At 40.7% G+C, this 22,258-nt stretch overlaps 1 protein-coding gene across 1 annotated transcript in view; it reads left to right on the top strand.

Moving 5' to 3' along the window:
* LOC142213672 (neural-cadherin-like) overlaps positions 1 to 22,258 on the top strand; it is a 105,847-nt gene that overhangs the window by 57,820 nt on the left and 25,769 nt on the right. The window contains exons 7-18 of the mRNA XM_075282081.1: positions 4,057 to 4,199; positions 4,491 to 4,663; positions 4,818 to 4,986; positions 6,439 to 6,609; positions 6,978 to 7,150; positions 8,109 to 8,276; positions 9,705 to 9,954; positions 10,042 to 10,169; positions 10,564 to 10,750; positions 18,748 to 18,891; positions 19,937 to 20,220; positions 20,436 to 22,047. Coding sequence (XP_075138182.1) covers positions 4,057 to 4,199; positions 4,491 to 4,663; positions 4,818 to 4,986; positions 6,439 to 6,609; positions 6,978 to 7,150; positions 8,109 to 8,276; positions 9,705 to 9,954; positions 10,042 to 10,169; positions 10,564 to 10,750; positions 18,748 to 18,891; positions 19,937 to 20,220; positions 20,436 to 22,047 — 3,602 coding nt within the window. The remainder of the gene's footprint in view (positions 1 to 4,056; positions 4,200 to 4,490; positions 4,664 to 4,817; positions 4,987 to 6,438; positions 6,610 to 6,977; positions 7,151 to 8,108; positions 8,277 to 9,704; positions 9,955 to 10,041; positions 10,170 to 10,563; positions 10,751 to 18,747; positions 18,892 to 19,936; positions 20,221 to 20,435; positions 22,048 to 22,258) is intronic.

Genomic DNA, 22,258 nt, shown 5'->3' with positions numbered 1-22,258 from the left:
GGTGTGGAGTCCATGTCATATTCAGCGCTGAAAAAAATGCCTCCCATAAGGAGGGGATTTCTTTATGTAGATTTTGATTGAGCAGTCTCTATTATATCTACCATGGCATTTTACCCAGCTTTGGCATGGCATGTTATTGCACAATCCTGGAGTTAGGAGAAGGATTTATTTAGGTATATTTAATACTCATCAGTATTATAGCATTATCTGATATGTCACTCAGCTTTCCTGGGAGCTTTAAAGGCAAATCTAGCAAGGTATGGCCCAATCATGGAGATGTGAGTGGGATTTATTTAGATGGATATATTATTACAGTACTAGAGTATTACAGTACTATTATCAGTGGGGGATTCCTTCCAAAAATGTGTCTACACACACTGTATAGACAAAAACTTCCTGGCTAAGGTGCACTAGCATTATGGGGAAAGAAAACCTGGCTGATGCTACATAGAAGAATATATTGCTTTTCTATTTTATGCTCTGTAATTATAATGTAAGAGAAAAGAAGAGCAAGAAAACTCATGAGATGATGTGAGGAGTCTTATAGGGAATTATTTACTCTTTATTTGTTTGGATTTGGGGTTGAGTGCTCCTTTAAGGACTACCTAAATTCCGTTTGACCTATGGCAGGCTCCTGGGTACATAACACTTTCACAAGTGCAGGTTCCAGTAGTCTAGGATAATTACCATCATACTGGTCCCAAGCATGTCAGATAATTAGAATTTTACAATATTGCTTAGCTCTGTAATGAACACTACCCTGTCCTCCTTAAGCACTGAGTAGCTTAAGATCTTCTGTTTTGTGCCTTTAAGTTCTTACTTTTCTCCTCGATTAACGCACAGATTTCTGTATTTTTCATTCCACACCCCTCCACCCCCTTCCCATCACCCCTGCAGCTTTCTGTCAGCGGAACTGTACACTGTTTGCTATAGATACGATGGTGGCCTATTTTTTCTTAAAATTCTTCTGCGTCTTCAGAGACCTTTCCGTGTAATGTTCAAACCTCCCATCTCTCTGTTCTTCTTCGTTTTACGGCTTTAAAACTGTCAGAGCTGGAATCGATTTGCTCGTTAGACTCTAGGCTAAGACAGTGGCCTCAGGGCTGTAATTTATTGTTGAGTGGCTGAACAAAATCACAGTGTTCCCATCCCCTAATCTAGAGCATTAAATGAGACTCTCACAAATAAATATATATATATTTCCCAGTCTCTTTCGATTTGCAGCGGTACGACGCAGACAGAGCGGACATCTACTTACCATGACCGTTGGTAAAGTTCTTGATTCCTACAAGCTTTCATGTCATTTGCAGTTTAATTCTTTTTTTTGCAATATATTTTTATATTCATCAACTGAAATATTCAAGGGGAAACTGAATTCCATTTTTTTATTGAAACAGACATAAATGTGACATGAGGAAAAAGAAAATAATTTCTCAAGACTTGATGAGAACAGAGGCCTTTTGTATATTCAGAGGCCGTAAAATATATTCTTTGCTGGATTGGCATGTACTTTACATTACAATTATGTTTTATTATTAGCTCCTTCCAAGCAATATTATCATTTTCAATTTAAATGGAACTATCCAGAATTTTATCACTTTTCTGAACTCGAGCTTGGCTCACAAGTTTGGTACTGGTTTCTAAGATTTGAAATGGGATGTCTGCTTTAGAAAACCCAATTTCAAATATCCTGTTAGGATATTTGGGGTTAATAAATGGGGTTCCTCAGTTTTTAGCCATAGCACCTATCAGTTTAGTCAGCACATTAAACTAGATCTGTACAATGCTTTATATTTCCTGGGTTATGTTGCTAACTAATCATCACGATGTAGAGCTGCGGTCCTGGAGCCCCAGAGAGCCATGGACCCTTCAACTTGAATGCTACTCCAACTGGACATCAGCTAACTGTATTAGAGAAGTGTCAGTATTAGAGAACGCCATGCATGGCAGGTGAAGCGTGTCCCCATGTTGGACAGAAGCACAGTCTAGGTAGAAGCGGCAGTGGTTGTTGCAGTCAGTAAAAAGAGAGGGAAAAAAAGACTCCATGTTGCAGAGTTGCAGCATGTACAGAATGATGTTCCCTCTCCTTGGGTAATCCCTGAACCATGGCACATTAGCACTGAATAAAGCACGAATTCGCCAGCCAGGGATGCACAATGAAGAAGTTGGAGTCTCAGTCACTCAGCAATGGTTGCAGAAAGTTGACAACTACAAAGCAAGTGTGAGAAGAGTCTCGCTCCCCACATATCTATGTTGGCGTCAGAAATGTACTACTGCCGAGCAGTGAAAATTACACTGAAGACCAGGCCAGAGATGACTTCCATACAGACCTGAACAGCACAACTGTTATCCAGGCTGACAGACCAGGCCAGGCAATTCAACAAATGACCAGGCATAAGGCAGAGAACTGGTATAAGACCTCTTGCAGATGACTGTGTGCACAGTCAGTGTGCTATTCGTACTCTTCTGGGATAGCACAATGACCCATTCATTTCTATGGACCTGTACACATGATTGTGAATTACATGGTCATATATACCGGCTAACAGTTCGGCCCTCAAAATATAGAACAGGTTCTATTACTGTCCTATTTTCCGTGGTTCCTATTCATTTAATGAAAGGGGTCACAGAAGCATGGCTGGTGCACGGGCGGCACACATATGACATTCACATATCCCTCGTGCCTTTAATTCACAGCCAGCTGGAAGCACATGGTCATGTGCAATCGGCCTAAGGCGGAAACCACACCTACACCTAAGAACCTCAACAAGAGTAAATATGTTGACAGTTGCCATGTAAATATGTAAGGTAAAGTTTTTATGAGCTACAACTACAACTTGTCTCTGCCTTATTCTGTGCCATTCTCTGCTCTATCTTACAAAGATGTCCTTCTAATAAAAACAGATCAACTATGGAATGCCTTGTTTGTCATATATGAACTGTTGTACATGTGTATTATATATAAAAAAAACTAACTCATGAACATGTAAATATTAAAAAAAATGATCTCCAGAGAATGTAGAAAGTTGACCTTAGGCTAAGGCTCCATGTAGTAGAAACGCAAGGTTTTTTTTTTTTTTGTTGCAGATTTTTACTGCATTTTTTGACCCAAATTCAGGAGTGAGCTGCACAAGAAAAAAAAATTGTCAGTCAGTGACTAGAGATGAGCGAGTAGTGTTTGATCAAGTAGGTGTTCGATCACATACTACGGTATTCGAAATACTCGTACTCGATCGAACACTACTAGCTAATCGAAGTTTAAGGTTCGATGCAGAACCAGCATTGATTGGCCGAATGCTATACATCCGCTTTTATCTTTCATGTGAATAAGCCCTTAGGGAAAACTGTGAGTGGTTTATTTGTACTATGTTAACAAGGAAATACATAGCTCTGTTTAGGTGCTGTATACTCAAAACGGTATGTTATAGCATGAAAATTATTTGCCAGGCTTATTCATGTTTTAATTTTGGGTGCATGGGTGTAAAATCATACAATTCCTTTAACTGAGCTGTCAAACAAAGAGTTCAATTGTAAAAAAAACTCCAACATGAAGAGAAGTCTCCATTATAATGAACAAAGATCGAACATATTCAGACAGTTGGCATTGGGCAGCATTGCATTTAGTCTGAAGGACTCTCTAAATCCCTTTGTAAGGGCAGTTTATAGTAAAATATTGCCAAAGAGAGTATAGAAAAAAGTATATTTTCAGTGGAGAATATAAAGACTAGCCTCTTCTCAATAAACTATAGTAACATCTTGTAATGGACACAAAAAGAGCAACTACTGCCTGCAGATTCCCACCAGCAGGCGGTATAACAGAAGGATTCAGCTGTCAGGATGCAAGTATCTCCAGTCTTTCACCTGTGCAGACAATTCCTTATCTGAACAACTGCATTTTTATATTTATCTTCTAGTATATAACCAACATAGGAATTTGCCATCTGTATGTGTTAATCCAATCAGGTTTCTATAATTAAAGATATTTGTGTGCATATAGCTGGCCAAAAAGCATAATAATATAGTAATATACTGCATGCTTTATGATCTCTCTTCCAGATATCGAACATTTGTATCTGAAGATGCAGCCCCAAATACTCTGGTTGCCACAGTGCAAGCGTTCGATCCAGATGGAGACCAAGTCACGTATGAAATATCAGGAGGAAATGGAGAGGGAAACTTTCTTATTGATCCTCAGAAAGGTAATCATGGCTTCCAGAGTCAGACACTACAGTGTTTACAGCCTGAGATTGTGTGAACCGAGCTACTGAACATACTTATTGATTGAACCCACCATCATCTGCCTAAAATCAATCAGTGTCATAGAGAGCAGGGTGGCAGCTGTCAAGGACGTGTGTTTTTGTTATTATGGGAAGACCATTGTCCTCATTATAAGTGTTTGGTTTCTAGACCATATTAAAAATCAGAAAGATGAATCTCTTTGAATACTGAGTATAATATAAATTGTTATATAGTTATAATTATCTCATCAGGTCTTATCCGCCTGGGCTCAACCCCGCTTCCTCGACTTCATGGGACAGAGTATGTGCTATATGTGACAGCCACAGATGATAATTCTTCTGGGGGTCTTCAAAGCCTCACTAGCACCACCACAGTCATGGTTCGAGTGGATGATATTAATAACAATAAGCCCATTTTTTATCAGGTGTGTCATAATGTATGTTATAGAAACCTTGTTACTGTTACCTGCATGGTGTAGTGCCAAACTTTTTGTAGTCTTTCATGGTGTAATGATGGGATCAGAATTTGAGGGGTGCAGGTCAAATCTTTCCTATTAAGACAACTCTTATCTTATTCAGTGTGCAGATTATAGTAAAAATGCCTCTGTCCTGGAAAACCAGCCCCCAGGAACATTTGTTCTTCAAATTGAAGCCAAAGATGCCGACTCTGGGGTGAATGGAAAAGTGAAATATGGCATTGTTCACAGAGAAGGCTCCCTGCCTGCATTTACCATCCATCCAGACACAGGTAATCAATATCCCTCATTTAACAAACAGAGATATATAGGCCTACAGCAGAGCATTGCGCACACAGTCTGAATAGTACACGTATTGCTATATGGACTTCTTTGTACAGTATCCTATTGCTGAGACATTATTCTCTTGGAGAAGTTCTTCCAGGAAAGAATACCTCCTTAATATGGCATCTGATGGAACATTTTCATGCCTCAGTTGCTTTTTTTCTGTTGGACGCCATATGAATTGGACAGGAAACAAACTGTGATGGTATTTGAATCTTGAAGCATATGAAGATACAATGACCCAACAGTCAAGCTCCGAGTTGCACAAAAGTTATAATAGAACCAGACACTTTGCATTAGGCTAATTGTGACAGAAGCCAAATAAAGGGAATCTCCGATAAGGCTCCAGTTTCCAATTGTACTAATTTATTAAATATTTCTCTATACTTGTGCACTGTTGTTAAAAGTAGAGAATGTGGGAAGAACCTGAAAGGTGTTTTTTTCACAACAAATGTTGACCTCTGCTATAATGCCCATCATTAAGCTTTCTGTTCCTGAATTGTCAAGCTATAAGATTGTCATATGCAAATTTATCTAAATTAGTCATGGAGGTTGGGAGTAGCTTCATCTAGTCATTGCAATAAATCATATCAGTCACGCCACACAGGGTGTGATTTAGAGCAATGACTGCGTGACTCCATGAGATTCCCCCTGCCCGTGTGACTAGTTAACGGAGATTTGCCTATGACAAAGGTTTTAAAAGCTTATAATGACTTTTTGGCCACAAGAAGCCTATTGAGGGGCATCATAGGAAAGGTCAATACTCAAGATGCTACATATGCTGGGGTCAATTTAGGATGAAAAAAAACATCTAACAGGATCCCTTTAAGCTTTTACCGTGCCCTTAGATTAATAGGAAATTGCTCTGGCCAGATTCAAAGCCATTTTCCTAGTACTGCCGGCATACAGTACTAATCATAGTGCCCCTTAAAAATACAAAGAATGCTAGAAACATTAAAAAATATAAGTAAACAGTTCTCTTTAAGGGCCAAAAAGCTGCAAGCGTAGGTTTCTTTTCTTCCTCCTCATTGATATACAGATCCACGTGCAGCTCAGATTGTGCCCTTTAAAATGCTGTAACGTCAAACATTTCAGCACAAACAGGTAAAAATTCTACCAGTCCACAAAGGAGCCCAAACATTTTACAACAAAGCTGGAGATCCTATTTTAAAGTGTCCAAAAGTATTGTTTCTCCTGAGCGCAGAAAGGCATATGACGCTATATAGTTGGATTGAATATGGTGCTGTCCATGGTGCTAGAATCATCTGTTAGGAATACTGGTCTACTCAGTATTGGCTATATTTAATACTATAAACCTGTAGCAATGTATACTATGTAACATATGGTAAAAATGGAGCTAATGGCCTATTGAGTGTTATGAGGTAAATTTTTCTCTGTAGGCGTCATAACTACACTGCAGAGTTTTGATCGTGAAAGAGAGAAGGAATATCCATTGACTATAAAAGCCACTGACCAAGCAACCGACCCGCTCATGGGACTCTGTCAGATTAATATAGCCATCCTGGACCAGAATGACAATGACCCAAGCTTTGAAAATAACCGCTATGAATGTAAGTGAAGATTTGTAAGGCAGTATCTTATATGGCTTAGTTTTCAAGGTCATAACCCTGTTACACCCCTAAGGTGATGCCAAACCATAACAAAGAAACCACATAGAGGTATGCATATACTGTATATAAAGAAGTGGATATACTATATAGAAGCAGTTGTCACCACATCCAATTTATAACAACCTCTAGCTAGCCGGAAATGGGTTGGTTGCTATATGTATGTCTTTCAGATCATGTCCATTTTTGTTACCAAAAGCCCGATTTTGTATAAGTCAATTCCACAACTTATGACCTATGTGACTGCTATATTTCCTGTAACCATCAAGGTGTGTTAAAGCTAGACAGTGGAGAGTGTCATTTCCTCCTAGATTTCCTAAAGGAGGACACACTTGTGGGCAGCAGTTTTCTGCGTATTGCAGCACATGATGAAGATTATGGCATGAACGCAGCACTTTCTTACTCTGTGGCGGGTGATGAATCGCCTGTGTTTCAAATCAACAGCACAACAGGATGGCTATATGTCAACCAACCTTTGCCAAGGGTATGTGGCCATTCTTAGGTAACAGTAATGTTTTTCTTCTTTTAACCAGTGCTGCAGATTTTGACAACCTATGCATGTAAACAGAGGTGTAACTTGAAGCTAAATGGGCTCCCTGGTATTCTGGGAATTTTCTGGTGGACCTTCTTTGCATGATACTGACAGTTTATTGTTGCGGCAAATTCCCCAGTCTCAGCTTGGGTACCCAGTGTGGTCATACATGACTCTTTTGGTAAATGGACTGAAGAGCCAGCTTTACGACAACAATGCTGATTCTTGTTTATTTAGGCAAATACTTTAAAGAAGTACAAACCCTATATAAATTCATCTGTTAGTAGAAGGAAACTTCCAGTAAATTGCAATAGGCAGATAAGCATATTTCTAGATAAGAACTATAGCCTAAGGTTTGTATGTTCTTTGTTTATTCTGTATGCTTTTTTGGAAATTCCTTGGATGCATAAGATGACCAGTAGCTCTTGTGACAGATGAAGACACAACTTGAGAACACACCATACAGAGAAGATACTCTATTCCTGCAACTGATGCATTTGTTACAAGTATAGGGGACATTTTAAGATCTCACAGCTGGTGGCCTGGACACCACATGACTTGGGATTTGTAGATAGTCAGGAGGCTCTATTAATCTGTCATGTTCATTTTTCCTATGATCCAGCATTTGTACAGCTAGACAGGAACATCTGGAGTTGAAGTTTGCATTGTAGAAGAAAGTGAGAGTCTAGAAATGTGAATTCTAAAACCTATAGCACAAGTGGAGGAATTCTGGGATTCACCATTTCTTCTTCAGCTGTGAGACCAACCAATATGACCTGTAAATACCAGAGGGCTTCAGAATTCATAAATGTGGTTTATTCTGTGTTGTGCAATTCAAGGAGCAATGAGTTTGGTAGAACTCCTGTTATCTCTACTAAAGTCTTTTTTATATATATATTTAACCCTTTAGAAGTCCTTAATAACCCAAGAAGTAATTGTGACAGATGGTGGAAACAGGAGCACGCGGGTTGAGGTAGCAGTTCGAGTCACAGATGCTCAAAATCAGCCACCAATATGGGAAAAGGACAGATATGAAATTGTCATCCCTGAGAACACATTGAGAGATACACCTATTGTGGTATGATATGTGATCTGTCTTTGAGTTACATGTATAAGTAATGGTGTCATGAGCTCACCGTGGTGCCTAAGATAGTATAATCTCTATCAGGGGTGGACTGATAGAAAAGTCTTTTTGCCAGCTTTGGATTGAACTGAGAACTTGCTAGAATCACTAACTTTACTGGAACATGTGACAAATTGGACCAGCTTCCTCAAAGGATTCAGCAAGAAAGGACAGTGCTCGCCCAGAATGATTGGAACACCTTTAATAGCACAACGCCTTTCAGGCCAATAAAGACCCTTTCTCAAGTGCAAATTCTCCTCCACGGTGTGCCAGGAGTGTGACACCGTACACTCCACAGAATGTCACACTCCTGGCACACCATGGAAGAGAATTTGCAATTGATAGAGGGTCTTTATTGGCCCGAAATTTGTTGTGCTATTAAAGGTGTTCCAGTCATTCTGGGCAAGCGCTAACCTTTCTTTCTGAATCCTTTGAGGAAGCTGGTCCAATTTGTCACATGTTTCTGATGTCCCAGTGACGTACTCCCAGCAGCTGCCCGGTACACTCACAGTTGCAGTGAGCATACATGCTAAAAGGGTTGTTATGACACACTCACAACCCAGCCAGGTGAGAAGCCAATTGTGTTTCACTTATTGCTCTTACCAGAGGTAATACAAGAGGATCCGCTTGGTGCCGTCTCTTTCTTGTGTTAACTTTACTGGAAGTCCATCTTAAATTAAATAGGATGTACTAGTTATATTTACACAGAGCTGGGATGTCATTTGCCAGGCCAAACATTGGACCAAGTCTATAAATGACGTGTAGACAAAAACATAAATTACACTCAACAGTAGAAAATGAGATTGGTAACTGTATTCTAGTCTTACTTTTTTTTATTCTGTTATTTTGCATATTACCAAACAACAAATTGCATAAAGGCAGAAGACTAGGCAACCACACAGTCCTACAAACCACAGGACCTGAGTATACCCCTGCTGTTCATGGATGATGTTCTAAAAACAGAATTTTCATCTCTGAATGGAGATTTCATTTACTTGCTCATAAATCAAAATGTTCACTGCACAATATGTGTCACTAAATTCACACCTCTCTGAGAGCGCACATTTTATGTGTCCTTTAATGCATGAGAAACACAGCAGGAATATAACAAATGACTTAAATGTTGTTCACAAATCTGGCTTGCAGGCTGCTAATGTTACATTTAACATTTTATTTTGCATTATGCTTTTTTATTTCCTTCTAAAATAAGCTGGACTGCATGACTTGTATATAGAGTTCCTATTTCTGTGCAATGCTGACATCTATTGCTTCCTGTTATCAGCCATTTCAGGACAGTCTGGTGGTTTTTGCACTGGTTGACTGCTATTAAATCTAATGTTTTTTGATGTTCCTGATATTCCAGTAAATGTCATTTCTATACAGACAGTTAAAGCCACATCCCTTCTTGGAGACCCCCGAGTGACATATAATTTGGAGGAAGGACTGGTCCCTGAAAGCAACATGCCTGTGCGCTTTTATCTGACTGTGAATCGAGAAGAAGGTTCTGCTTCTGTACTGGTGGCAGAGAACTTGGACTATGAAACAACCAAGAATTTTGTCCTGAAAGTCCGAGCTCAGAATGTTGCTCCTGTCCCTTTAGCCGCATTCACTACAGTGTATATTAATGTTACAGGTAAGATTGTGGAACGTGAGTCCAGTAATTGGATATTGGATATCACAGCTAATGGCTGGGCATTGACCTAATCTGTTGAACTTCCAGATGTGAATGACAATGTCCCATTCTTCAGCTCATCTATATATGAGGCATCAGTAACCGAAGGACTTGATCTGGGAACCTTTGTCCTTCAGGTGTCTGCATCAGACCAAGACTTGGGTCTTAATGGAAAGGTAAGTTGTTCCAGCGAATGTCATCAGTACCTCATTGTGGACAGGATCCACTGAAGTCCTACTAATGGGGACAAGGGGATTAGCTACTTGCATATAAGTATTTATTTTTCTGCTTGGACTGGTGGTTGACAACAAAAACAATCCTGGTGTAGACTATCAGCATGTCAATAGTGGCAGGATCCAATGATCCCATTCTGAAAGGGATCAGTATATTTGCTGAAAAATACCCTTTTCATGTCCAAGACATATTCCAAATACCAAGCAGCACAGGACACGAAGAAGTCCTTGGTGCTAGTGTCACCAGAGTACAACAAAGATCATTTTGGGGGGTTAATGATAAAGATTTCTGCATAATAAAGATATTCAATTTCAGCTTTCTATACTTATCCTCTAGATCGCCTATTCTATCTTAGAAGATCGGAGTGGAGACCATGATCTTTTCCACATAGACCCCCAAACAGGCAGCATCTATACCGCTACAGTGTTTGACAGAGAGGAGAAGACTTCATACTTGCTAGAGGTGAAATCATCTGATGGATCGGAGTCTGCAAGACCTGGAAAACATGGGCAGCCCAATTCTGGTAAGGAAAACTGTAGTTTAGCTAAAGAGACCCTGGTGCCAGGATAAATTATGGTGAATGATTAGACACCTATTATTGTGTTTTGCAGACGGGCAACCTAAACATTTCCTAGAGCATATATATTTGTAACTGAAATATAAGTGTTACACTGAAGCTGTCCCTTTCATTAATATTTGTGATATAGTCAACAAATGGAAATCGTCAACAAATTGATGCTAATGAATCTGGTTATTTTTGCTCAATATATCAATCTATATGCAATAAGTGCTCAGGGTGTTGTCCTATGAATAAGCTATGGGTCTTCAAGATTCACAAAAAGAAAAGTATAGGTGTACTTGTAAGACTTTCCACTTCTTGGTATAGTAGCTGGTTGCATCACCATTTTCCCCACTAAAAAAATTTCCTTTAGCTCATGTTTGTTCATCCAATATTCTGTAGTGGTGAATTGTTTTGTATCTTTATAGTGTTTGTATAACATTGAGATTTTTTATATTTGCAGCCACCACAAGTGGGAGCTTACTGAATATTGTGTTTATTCTTGAGTTCAACATCCAAACTGTATGCAGTAAGGTCTTAAGGTTAAGCCCCCATGTTGTTGAAACTCATCATTTTTGACTCTTGTGGAAACACAGCAGAAGAGAAAGCTGCATTTTACAATATCAGCAAAAAGGATAGGTGATGGAAAGAATCACCTCCCACTTCATGGGATGGCACAAGTAAGAGATGGTAGGGATCTCAGTGACAAGGACAGTGCTCCAAGGAGCTGAAGACCCATCCTCAGTGTACCAACCAGACATTATCCCTACAGATGCCTCAGTCAAATGTGACCCAGACAAACATTTGCAGCTAGTTGGCTAAGATCACCACCCACCTTGATGAGATCTGTTGCCCAGGCAGCTGAGAGCCTAGGCAACTGTTGTACCGAAAATCCTGAACCACAAGCTTTTATACAAATATTTTTCCCATCCACTGAATACTGTAGCAGAAAAAAAAAATCAAAAGACCTCAAGTGCCGTTTTTTCACCATTTTTCACCACTTCCCCAAAAAAATTGAATAAAAAGCAATCAAAACATCAGAATTCTCAAAAATGGTAAAAAAAAGTACATCTGGCTCTATGAAAAAGTTTACAATTTATTTAAGCTGTGTGGGTAATCGCTCAGGTAGTTGCTTGGTAGCAGTGCAGGAAACAGGGACACAGAGACTGAATTACACTCAAGTTCAGCGTTTATTTCACTTGAGGTGCATAAACTGCCTTTGCAAAGGTGCAAACAAACAAAACAAAAGCCTTCTTGGCTGAGAACTAACTAAACATGAGAAACTGTTCCCTGACTATACAGGAGCTTGGCTGCTAGACTCTCACTATGGAAACTTCAAAGGGGTGGCACAGTACCTGGTTTGTAGGTCCAGTTCACACAGGACCTCTCAGATTTGTCAGTGTGGTGCCACAGCTCATAGGGCTTACACACAACCTAATATCAGGCCTTGATTAGTCAGCTGACCTCCCTGGTGTGGGTCTTTACCAAACACCCTTTAGCTGCCTGGCTGGAACATACCTGTCCTCCCACACCGCACCCTTTACTTTCTCTGTTAAATCCTAACCAAAACTATAAAAATTTGATATTGCTGTAATCACGCCAACCCGCAGAACTTGTAATTTTGGCCACCCTAATAACAATACCCGTAAGAAAATGGCACAAATGCAATTCCACTCAATTCTGAATTTTTTTCCAGATTCTCAGTATTGCAAAGTACAATTTGTGCAGCAAAAATTAAGCCCTCACACAACTCTACAAATGGAAAAATAAGAGTTATGGCTTTTGGAAGGAAAATTGAATATTACAAAGGTTATCTTCACATGAACTATGGATTTATGAAAAAATAAAAGTTTAGTTATGCTCACTATTAGAGATGAGCGAGTAGTATTCGATCAAGTAGGTATTCGATTGAATACTACGGTATTCAAAATATTTGTACTCGATCGAATACTACTAGCTATTCGCAGTAAATATTCGATTCAGAACCAGCGTTGATTGGCCGAATGCTATACAGTGTATAGCATTCAGCAAATCAACGCTGGTTCTGCAGCAGGCTCGTCATTGCTAGTCGGGAGAGCTGGCAGCTTGCTGTTACAATGGAGCTGACTTTTTCTCATGGGAATGAATTGACCAACGTTGATTGGCCAGTGTACAGCATTCAGCCAATCAACGCTGGTTCTGCAGGAGGCTTGTCTGTGAGGAGGCGGAGTCTAAGATCAGACCACAGCAGTCTCCATTGTGGTCCGATTTTAGATTCCGCCTCCTCACAGACAAGCCTCCGGCAGAGCCAGCGTTGATTGGCTGAATGCTGTACACTGGCCAATCAATACTGGTCAATTCATTCCTATGAGAAAAAGTCATCTCCCTCGTAACAGCAAGCTGCCAGCTCTCTTCCGACTAGCAAGGACGAGCCTGCTGCAGAACCAGTGTTGATTTGCTGCAGGCTCGTCTTTGCTAGTCAGGAGAGCTGGCAGCTTGCGGTTACGAGGGAGCTTACTTTTTATCAGCGCAACTGCACGTAGACTATAATGGGATCCGTGCGCTTTAAATGCACATCGCGCCTCCTAAACACTCTCCTTCTGCTATTTGTGGATTTGGTGACTCTCCTTTAGTCAAATAGTGGTTTCCCCTGAAATGAGCATTTTTTCCCATAGACTATAATGGGATTCGATATTCGATCGAGTAGTTGAATATTGAGGCTGTACTCGAAACGAATATTGAATCTCGAATATTTCACTGTTTGCTCATCTCTACTTACTATTAGCTGAACAATGTAATGGAGCACTCAAATGTCTTCAGCTACAAGCTACCACCACAACAATAAAGTGAGCTCTTACAAAGTGAGCTAGGAAGATTAAGAATGGGCACGCCAAATCTCATACGGCATACTTACTAGATCTGCAGGGGAACAAAATGATTGACCCTAGATGAATTTATCAGCAGTTCAGAGCTTAATAGGAAGCCCTATGCAATATAAAAAATCACCCCTCTACATATCAACCCACTGATTCCGATATTAGTCACTTTCTCAGTTCTATACCTTTGTCTGAACATTCATCTACTCAACTACAAACACACTCAGCTTCCTTTGAGATGGGGGAAATTATTACTGCAATCTCATGTTTGAAACCTCATAAGGCCCCTGGCACTGATGGATTTTATAATACTTGTTACAAACTTTTCTCTGATATTTTGTCTTCATATCTCGCCTGCTCCTTTCAAAAGGCAAGTATTGATGTTCTCGGCTGAAATGCTAGAAGTGACGTTAGGAAACTAGGAAAGGACCCTACTGCCCCCTCTATATCTCTATTAAATGGAGATATCAAAATTTATACCAAGTTTGAGGGTGTGAACCTACAGGGCGCTGTAGAGCGACCTAAAACAGGGTTGTTACTGGTTACCTGCAGGAGCAGGTGCTCTTTGGACCAGTTGGAAACAGACAGGAGGTCTGTCCCAAGAAGACTGCATGCCAGAAGGAGCCCAACTCCAGAGAGGTAGTGCTGCTGGAGACCTGCAGGAACAGGTGGATCTTGAACCAGTTAGAGACAGACAGGAGGTCTGTCCCAAGAGAACTGGTATCCAGAAATGACTTGGTTAAGCTTAGTGTGAGCCAAGCTGGTGAGAAGAAACTTCAGAGTATCTTGCCCTCAATAGATTAGTCAGGGTTCAAGAAGTGAGGTATTACCCTGTGTGTGGACTAGGTTTTGTTATTTTTTGCTCCTGTTATGAGCTGAATAAGGCCACTTATTTCGTTGATAAGGATTCGTTGCCAGGTGACAACCTCCTATTGGTACATGGAGGTTTATAAATCTTATTCAGTGTGCAGAGACCTAATGGACCCCGTCTCTGCTTCTTGCTTTGGATGCAGAGACTGCATTCAATATGGTTTCACTGGGGGTACCTCACAGGCATACTGAATGCATTTGGCCTGTGTGGACAAATTCACTCGGCAGTTCTAACTATATATTCTGCTCCTTCTACACAAGTGCTCTCTTCTGGTTTTCTGTCTGACCCTTTGAGTATTAACAATGGCACCCAACAAGGATGTCCTTTATAAAGTCTCTAGTCCCTAGTCTCTAGTTCGCCCGAGGCGAACTACAGAAAGCCCCCCCCCCCCCCCCGGAAGATGGGGCGGAGCGAAGGGGCGTGGGCGAGCGAAGGGGCGTGGTGAAGTGAAGGGGGCGGGGCTTAGCACCGTTCGCAGGCAGAGAGCAGGCACGGAGATGACCTGCTCTCTGCCTGAGCGTGAGGGGAGGCTGCTGGAGCAGCGCTGCTCCAGTGGCCTCCCCAAACCACCGCTCGGTGCTAAGCCAGTCCAGGACAGCTTGTCCTGGACTGGCTTAGGTAATCAAAAATGCCGCCCTCCCTGGGGTCCTGACATAGCGCCGCCTGAAGCGCTCGCTTCAGGTCGCCTCATGGGAGGTGTGGCGCTGCTCTTACGGAACTTAATAGATGCTAACACATCTAATCGGGACTTGTGGTGTGATTTCTTGACCCCCAAAATCTACTTTGTGTTTTCCCCCTCTTACTCTGTATCTAAATACATATAAATGGCTTGAAAACTAGCACCAGATCACATTCCCGATTGCCTCCCCTAGCTACACTGCTACTGGAAGGCTGGACTAATATAGTATTAAGTACCTTCACCTGATGCTATAGTGCCATGGCCAATCATATAAGTAGAAGTGAACCGTCACACTATACAAGAATATGAACTGGACATAAACTGTATCAATAACCGTTAAAGGCACAGTAATAAATCACCTCATATTTACAGGTTGCTATAAAACAACCAAACTTACCCTCCACATCAAACATGTAACAGAAGAAAAACACATAAAGCACAGTTCACATTTCGAAAATAGCCATCAAATGCAGCTTTAGATATATTTAAAGAGGACCTTTCACCAAATGGGGCACATGTGATGTAATACATCGCTAGAAAGCCGACAGTGCGCTGATTTCAGCTTTCCTGTTCTGTGCCCCCGGTGAAGAGCTATCGGTGCCGGCACCCTAGCTCTTCAGCGTCAGAAGGCCATTTCTGATAATGTCAGAAACGTCCTTCCTCACAGTAGTGTATATATCGCTGTACTGTGAGAGGAGGTGTTGCTTACCACCAAGCAATGATGCTGAGTGTTGAGGAACGCCCCCCTAGTACTCGTCTATGGACAAGTACTATCAGGAGGGGAGGGAGGAGTTCCTCCCCGCTCTCACAGTACAGCGCTATAGGAGCTACTGTGAGGAAGGGCATTCTTGACTGCCTGGAAAGTCGATAGTGCGCTGAACTCGGCTTTCCAGCGGTCTATAAAACCGCATGTGCCCCAGATGGTTAAAGGTCCTCTTTAAAGGATCAATTCTGTTTGCACTCTGGATGGGTTCTTCTGCACACTTTAATGACTTTTCACCACCTCTACTAGCTCCAGTTTTTTTTGCACCCTTTAATAGATTATATTCCATAGATTCCAGTGCAGTTGGAATTTCTTCTCTAGCCCCCACCAGTGCTGATCAATCAGTGCAGTTAATTTTGGAGACTAATATGATTTAGACTTCTACTGTCAGGCGGACAGTCTGAAGCAGGAGCAGTCCAACCAGAGATGGGCAATGTCACAGAGTTCAGGCTTAACCTTGCTTGCCTGTTCCTGTCTGGGGTCCGGGTTCAAATTCAACCAATGGCATAATCTGCATGGAGGTTGTATGTTCTTGCCGTTTTTGCATGGTTTTCCTCCGTGTACTCTGGTTTACTCCCATATCCCAAAAATATACTGATAGCTAAATTGGCTTCCTGTAAAACAACTGATCCTTGGGGTGTTGGGGATGAGCCCTTGTATAGCAGCACTAACTCTCCTACTTCACATCCCTGCTCTTTGAGTTCCTGTGAGAAAAGGTCATTATTTTATTGTCATTATCATTCCAGCCTCCGTTGTAGGAATGATGGGGCCTAGAGAGAAAATTCAAATAACAATGAAATCAGTGGAGCGATGCCTATTAGACGATGCAAAGAACTGGAATTGGTGGAGGTGGAGAAAGGTCCACTTCAAATATCTCTCGTTTAGTTGGTGTCATTCTCCAAACCAGCAGAAACTCTCATAAGGCTTCAGACGTAGAACATTATGTTGACTTTTATAAACACATTGTATTGTTTTTTTAAGGTGCAATAATACTCCATATCAATTTAGAAATCTTGGTGGATTGGGGACAGGTACAGGAGATCCCTGCTGTTCCTCATATGGCCTATTTGACTGTCGTAGTCCGATGAGCCCGAAATAACATGGTGTCCACTATTACAGCAGTATAGTACTCTAAGAACTTCAAATCCTCAATGATGTGGCGTGAAGCTATTGCTACGATAGATAGTAATCAGATCACAGAGTACACCACAGCTGGCACAGTATTAGGTCACATAGTACCATATCAGACCAGTTAGTTAGAGTGCCCATGCTGGTTCCTGTCCAATGCTGAAACTGCTTAAAAGGGCACAAAGTTTTAGAACTGAACCATGGAACAATAAAGGATGATGGCCTAGTCTGATATATAATGGTAATTTTTACCTTACTGGCTGCAATGTAGGAAACAAATTACTTAAAAACGCATTGTCAGGGTCTGGGGTTGCTAGGTGGGGTGGCATAGACACACAAGTCCAGTTTCTTTAGTCCAAAACAAAAGTAAAGTTTATTTTCACTCACAAAGGTAGTGCAGTAACAAAAGGAAACAATACAAAAATAAATACCTGCCCAGCTAGGCTCTAACTGAACATAGAATAGGTTACCTCACCTAGAAATCCAAAAGCCAGTAGAATCATTCAGGACACAGCTCCAAAAATATGACCTCTCTGTCAGCTCTCCAGCCAAGCTCTGCCAAAGTGTTGCTGCTGGAGCAACTTCTTAAGCCTCCTTGACAAGGAGACTCTCTGCAGCTGAGTCGCTGCAGGAACATCCCCAAAGTGTGGTCTGGAGAGGGGTGGAATGACAGGTCCCACTACCAATCCTACCTGCCATTCCTAAAACTCCAGCCCAGTAACTGGAACTTTGAAATAACCCTCAGCAGACAATAGTTATCTGCTGAGAAATGTTCTTTCTGGAGTTTTCTCATCTCACCCACCTTAGTAGTCTGGGTGAGATGTACACCCCCTCCATTACCTGACCAGCCATTGGCTTACAGCATGTCAAAAATATCTGAATATATTTAAAGAAAAAACAAAACACTGAAAAAAAACTTGTATAAATAAAAATCATAGTGTTTTTTTTAGAAGCCAAAAGTGCCACAAAATAAATAGGTGTGTTTGAAGGAAGCCTTAATGCTCCTTTACTTAAAATAGGGGGAAATTGTTGTCTTTTGTATGTGCATGCAACTCATGTTCTAATGGTTATGTGCAGTTAGTGCACAGAATAAGAGCGGGCTCTGTAATTTTATAGCCTCAGGCAGCAAGATAGCAAAGCAATTCCCTGCAAATAACACTTAATGCATGCTATACTATAAAAAAGATCCATTAAAATAGTATGTATGGCAAATTGTATTCCTATAATAACAAACCTAATAAGTGAATATATATGTGCAGACAGCAGAGTAAATGTGGACCATGCAGAGCTGCGGGCTATACAAACAGTGTGAATATATAATGAATGATGTTGTGATGAATCTGCCTGTCTGTAATGGCTGAAAGAAGAGATGCTACTAACTAAATGGTCTCATTGGGGGATGAGACCCAAAATATCAACGCCAGTGACATCAGAAATCAATTATTCCCGTGTTATCTGTTGAGGAGAATTGATGCTGACGTTCATTTCATCTTCAAGAGATTTGGAATAATGTGCTTGTATAAATTGTTGCCAGCCCCGGGGGTTGGTTCCTGTATCGTCTGCATATTAGTTTTCATTTAATGCTTGCCCCGACAGGCTAAGGAATTGTAGCTGACAGAAATGGCTCATTCAAGCATTTTAATTTCCTGCTTCTTGTCTCTCTAGACACTGCCTACGTGCGCATTTTTATCACCGATGTCAATGATAACCAGCCGACGTTCACTCAACGCGCCTACTTTGTAAGTGTGGAGGAAGATCAGGATGTCGGATCTGTGGTGGTCACCATCAGTGCCAATGACCCAGATGAAGGTAGGGGACAAGGTTATTTCTAGAGTAACTCTACTTGAACCCCATGACCTCCTTGTAGCCTTGTCATGCCACAAACATTAGCAGCATGCCACTGCCCAACCTTGCACCTCTTAAATAACTCATATATAGCCCTGTATTACTCCACCTAAAACCTTCCCCTTGATTGAAGTGACTGGCCCCAACATGTAAATTGAGTCATATCCCACCATTTTAGAGGGCCATAAATTAGCCCAACTCCTATGTTCATGCCAAAACATAAAAATATTGAAGCTATGATCAGGGATAGGGATTCTAACAAATCAGGATTTCCAATAAAAAAGTTTTGTTTGCTGCCATGACAAAATGGGAAGATCCACTAATACTGTCTAAGTAAGTAAAAAAAGAAGTAAGAAAGTGTAAACTTAGTCTAGACAGTCTTAAACAGTGCTAGATTTATCAGTGGTTGGTTTTAGTTGCTTGTTTTGTTGTATTTTTTGCACATATTAAGTAGGTTTAACAGTAATGGTGGGCACAGAGGTAGGTTCCCAAACCATAGATAATTGAAGAACCCTGCACTCCTTGTAATGAAAGTTGTAGTGTTATTTATTAATCAGCGTTTTGGTCTTGCATCCTTTGTCAGACACAGAATGGAACTTCTAGAGGTGTGTGATGGTGCAAGTAGGGATATGTGGCTATGCTGCTAGAGGTATGAGCCTTTCTCCATTTTGTGTCTGACGAAGGTCACAAGACCAAAACATCATGTTGATGCTGCTTAATAAATATATACATAAGTTGGCCAAAGAACAGTGGTTTGTTAGCACCCTTTTAGCGTCCATTGGAGATGCCAAGCCAGCCCCCTCCTTAGCTATAACCTAAATAAAAGATTTGTGGTGCATTGTAGTGCTCACTAGCCTCTTTGTTGGAGAAATCATTGTGGCCCATGCTCATATATATAGGTGGGAAATAATAAAATAATGTTATATTGAGATCTCTGGATTAGTTTATGTAACTATATGAATCTCTTAGCTGTGAGTGAATATGAATATTGTTGTACATGCTTTCCTAGGAATGAATGCCAACATCCGATATCAAATCACAGCTGGGAACATTGGTGGAGTACTAGATCTGAATCCAGAAACTGGAGCTATTTTAATTGTCCACCCTTTGGATTATGAAGAAATCAAGGTATACGTGCTCACCCTACTGGCATCAGATGGTAAATGGGAAGATTTTGCCACAGTAACCATCAATGTATTGAACAAAAATGATGAACCACCAGTCTTCTCATTAAATGAGTACAGAGGAAGTGTGACCGAAGAGTTGGCTGACTTACCAGTATTTGTTCTGCAGGTAAGTGCATGCATCTTCCCTACAAAATGGGTCATTCACCAAAATGTGGTCACCAGTGGTTAAAATGGGATGAAATCAAATCAGAGTACTCAAGCTTATAAAGACACCCTGCAAGCCCCATTACTAACCATTGACTTAGTCATACAATTGCACCAATGCAGCCTCTGGTAGCGGGGAAGTTTCTTTAAAACACTAATTTTCATAATTTTTTTCAGGTTTCAGCCACTGATCCAGATGATGAACAGTCAGGAGGTTTGAAGTATTCTTTACATGGAAGTGGTGCTGAGGACATATTTACCATCGATGAGAAAACAGGAAGTGTCTTTGCCATGAAGCCACTGGATCGTGAAGAACACGCCATTTGGAGATTTGTGGTACTGGCCACGGATGACGAAGGTGATGGACTCACTGGATTCACAGATGTCATCATTTATGTGCAGGATATAAATGACAACACTCCCCAGTTCATCTGTTCTTTTAGCCTATGCAACGCTAGTGTAGTAGAACATGCACCTCCAAATACTTCGGTTATGGAAATGTCTGCCACAGATTTAGATGATAAAAATGATGGTCTAAATGCTGTTTTGACCTATTCACTATTGTCAAATCCTTTGGATGTGTCAGGCCTTGAAATGTTTAACATAAACCATAATACTGGAACCATTTACACATCCAAAGGTAATCTTGATAGGGAAAAGAAAGATTCTTTCTTAATTTTGGTTGAAGTTAAAGATGGTGGTGGATTGTCATCTACAGCCACAGCCACCATTACAATATTAGACATCAATGACCATGCACCAAAATTTACTCAAGAAACTTGGAATGCTACGGTCTTGGAGACTAGTGAAGTTAACTCAATTGTCCTTCAAGTCTTTGCAATTGATGAAGATATTGGTGACAATGCTTTGCTAACCTTTAGTATCATTGGAGGAGATCCAGATCAGAAATTTTCCATTGAAAATCCAAGAAAAAAAAAACAGGCAGAAATCACACTTAAGAAGAAATTAGATTATGAGAATCCTCTAGAGCGTTCCTTTAATCTGCGCATTAAAGTAGAAGATAAAGAATTTTTCAGCATCTCCAACTGTATGATAGAGCTCCAAGATGCAAATGACAATTGCCCAACCTTTAGTCCATCACTGTTGAAGGTGGATCCTTTCTATGAAAACATAACAATTGGTACCATCATTGCCAACGTCACTGCAACTGATGCAGATTCCGGAAAAAACGGTCAAATTATTTACAGTATTGTACCAGAATCTGATGTTTTTGGGAATTTTTTTGTTGACCAAGCCGGGTATATAATTGTATCAAAGTCATTGGACAGGGAAGTCCTTTCTACATATACTCTTGTCATTTTGGCTACAGATGAAGGTTCTCCAGAACAAACTGGTACAATGACTGTTCTCCTCAACCTGTTGGATGTAAATGACAACGGCCCCATATTTGATGGAATATACATGCCAGTGGTTTGGGAAAATACTGCCCTCTCTCAGACTTTACAATTCAATGACGGCTCTTATTTATTGCAAGCTGTTGACCTAGACTCTCCAGAGAATGGTGCACCCTTTCATTTCTCTCTGCCTGCTGAGCAGCAAAATTCTACCAACTTCCTGTTGGTTGATCATGGTAATAACACTGCATCGATACAGACTTTGAGAGTATTTGATAGAGAGCAAGAAAAGGAATTTCATCTCCATGTGATCATTACAGATAGTGGATGGCCCCCAATGAGTGTAACCAATACACTGACTATAACCATCGGTGACCAGAATGATCATGGTCACCAAGCAGGACACAAAGAAGTTTACATTTATATCCATGGAGGTAAGGGAATTATGATACTGCATTATAGCGTTATATTCTCACTGGTGACCACATTCTGCTGCATAATTGTTGAAGATTTGAATGACTTTTTTGAGATTAAATCTGTGGATTTACAGGTTATTTATGACCTCTTCTTGAGGCATAACACATGATCAGTGACTCCAACTTAGTTGCATTGCCTATTGGAGCCTGATTGGAACCTACAGAGGCA

This window comes from Leptodactylus fuscus, chromosome 7 (assembly GCF_031893055.1).
Source record: "Leptodactylus fuscus isolate aLepFus1 chromosome 7, aLepFus1.hap2, whole genome shotgun sequence".
In the NCBI taxonomy this organism is placed as follows: domain Eukaryota; kingdom Metazoa; phylum Chordata; class Amphibia; order Anura; family Leptodactylidae; genus Leptodactylus; species Leptodactylus fuscus.
Note: the sequence above shows the minus strand (reverse complement) of the source record. Positions and strands in the feature narration are given on the sequence as shown.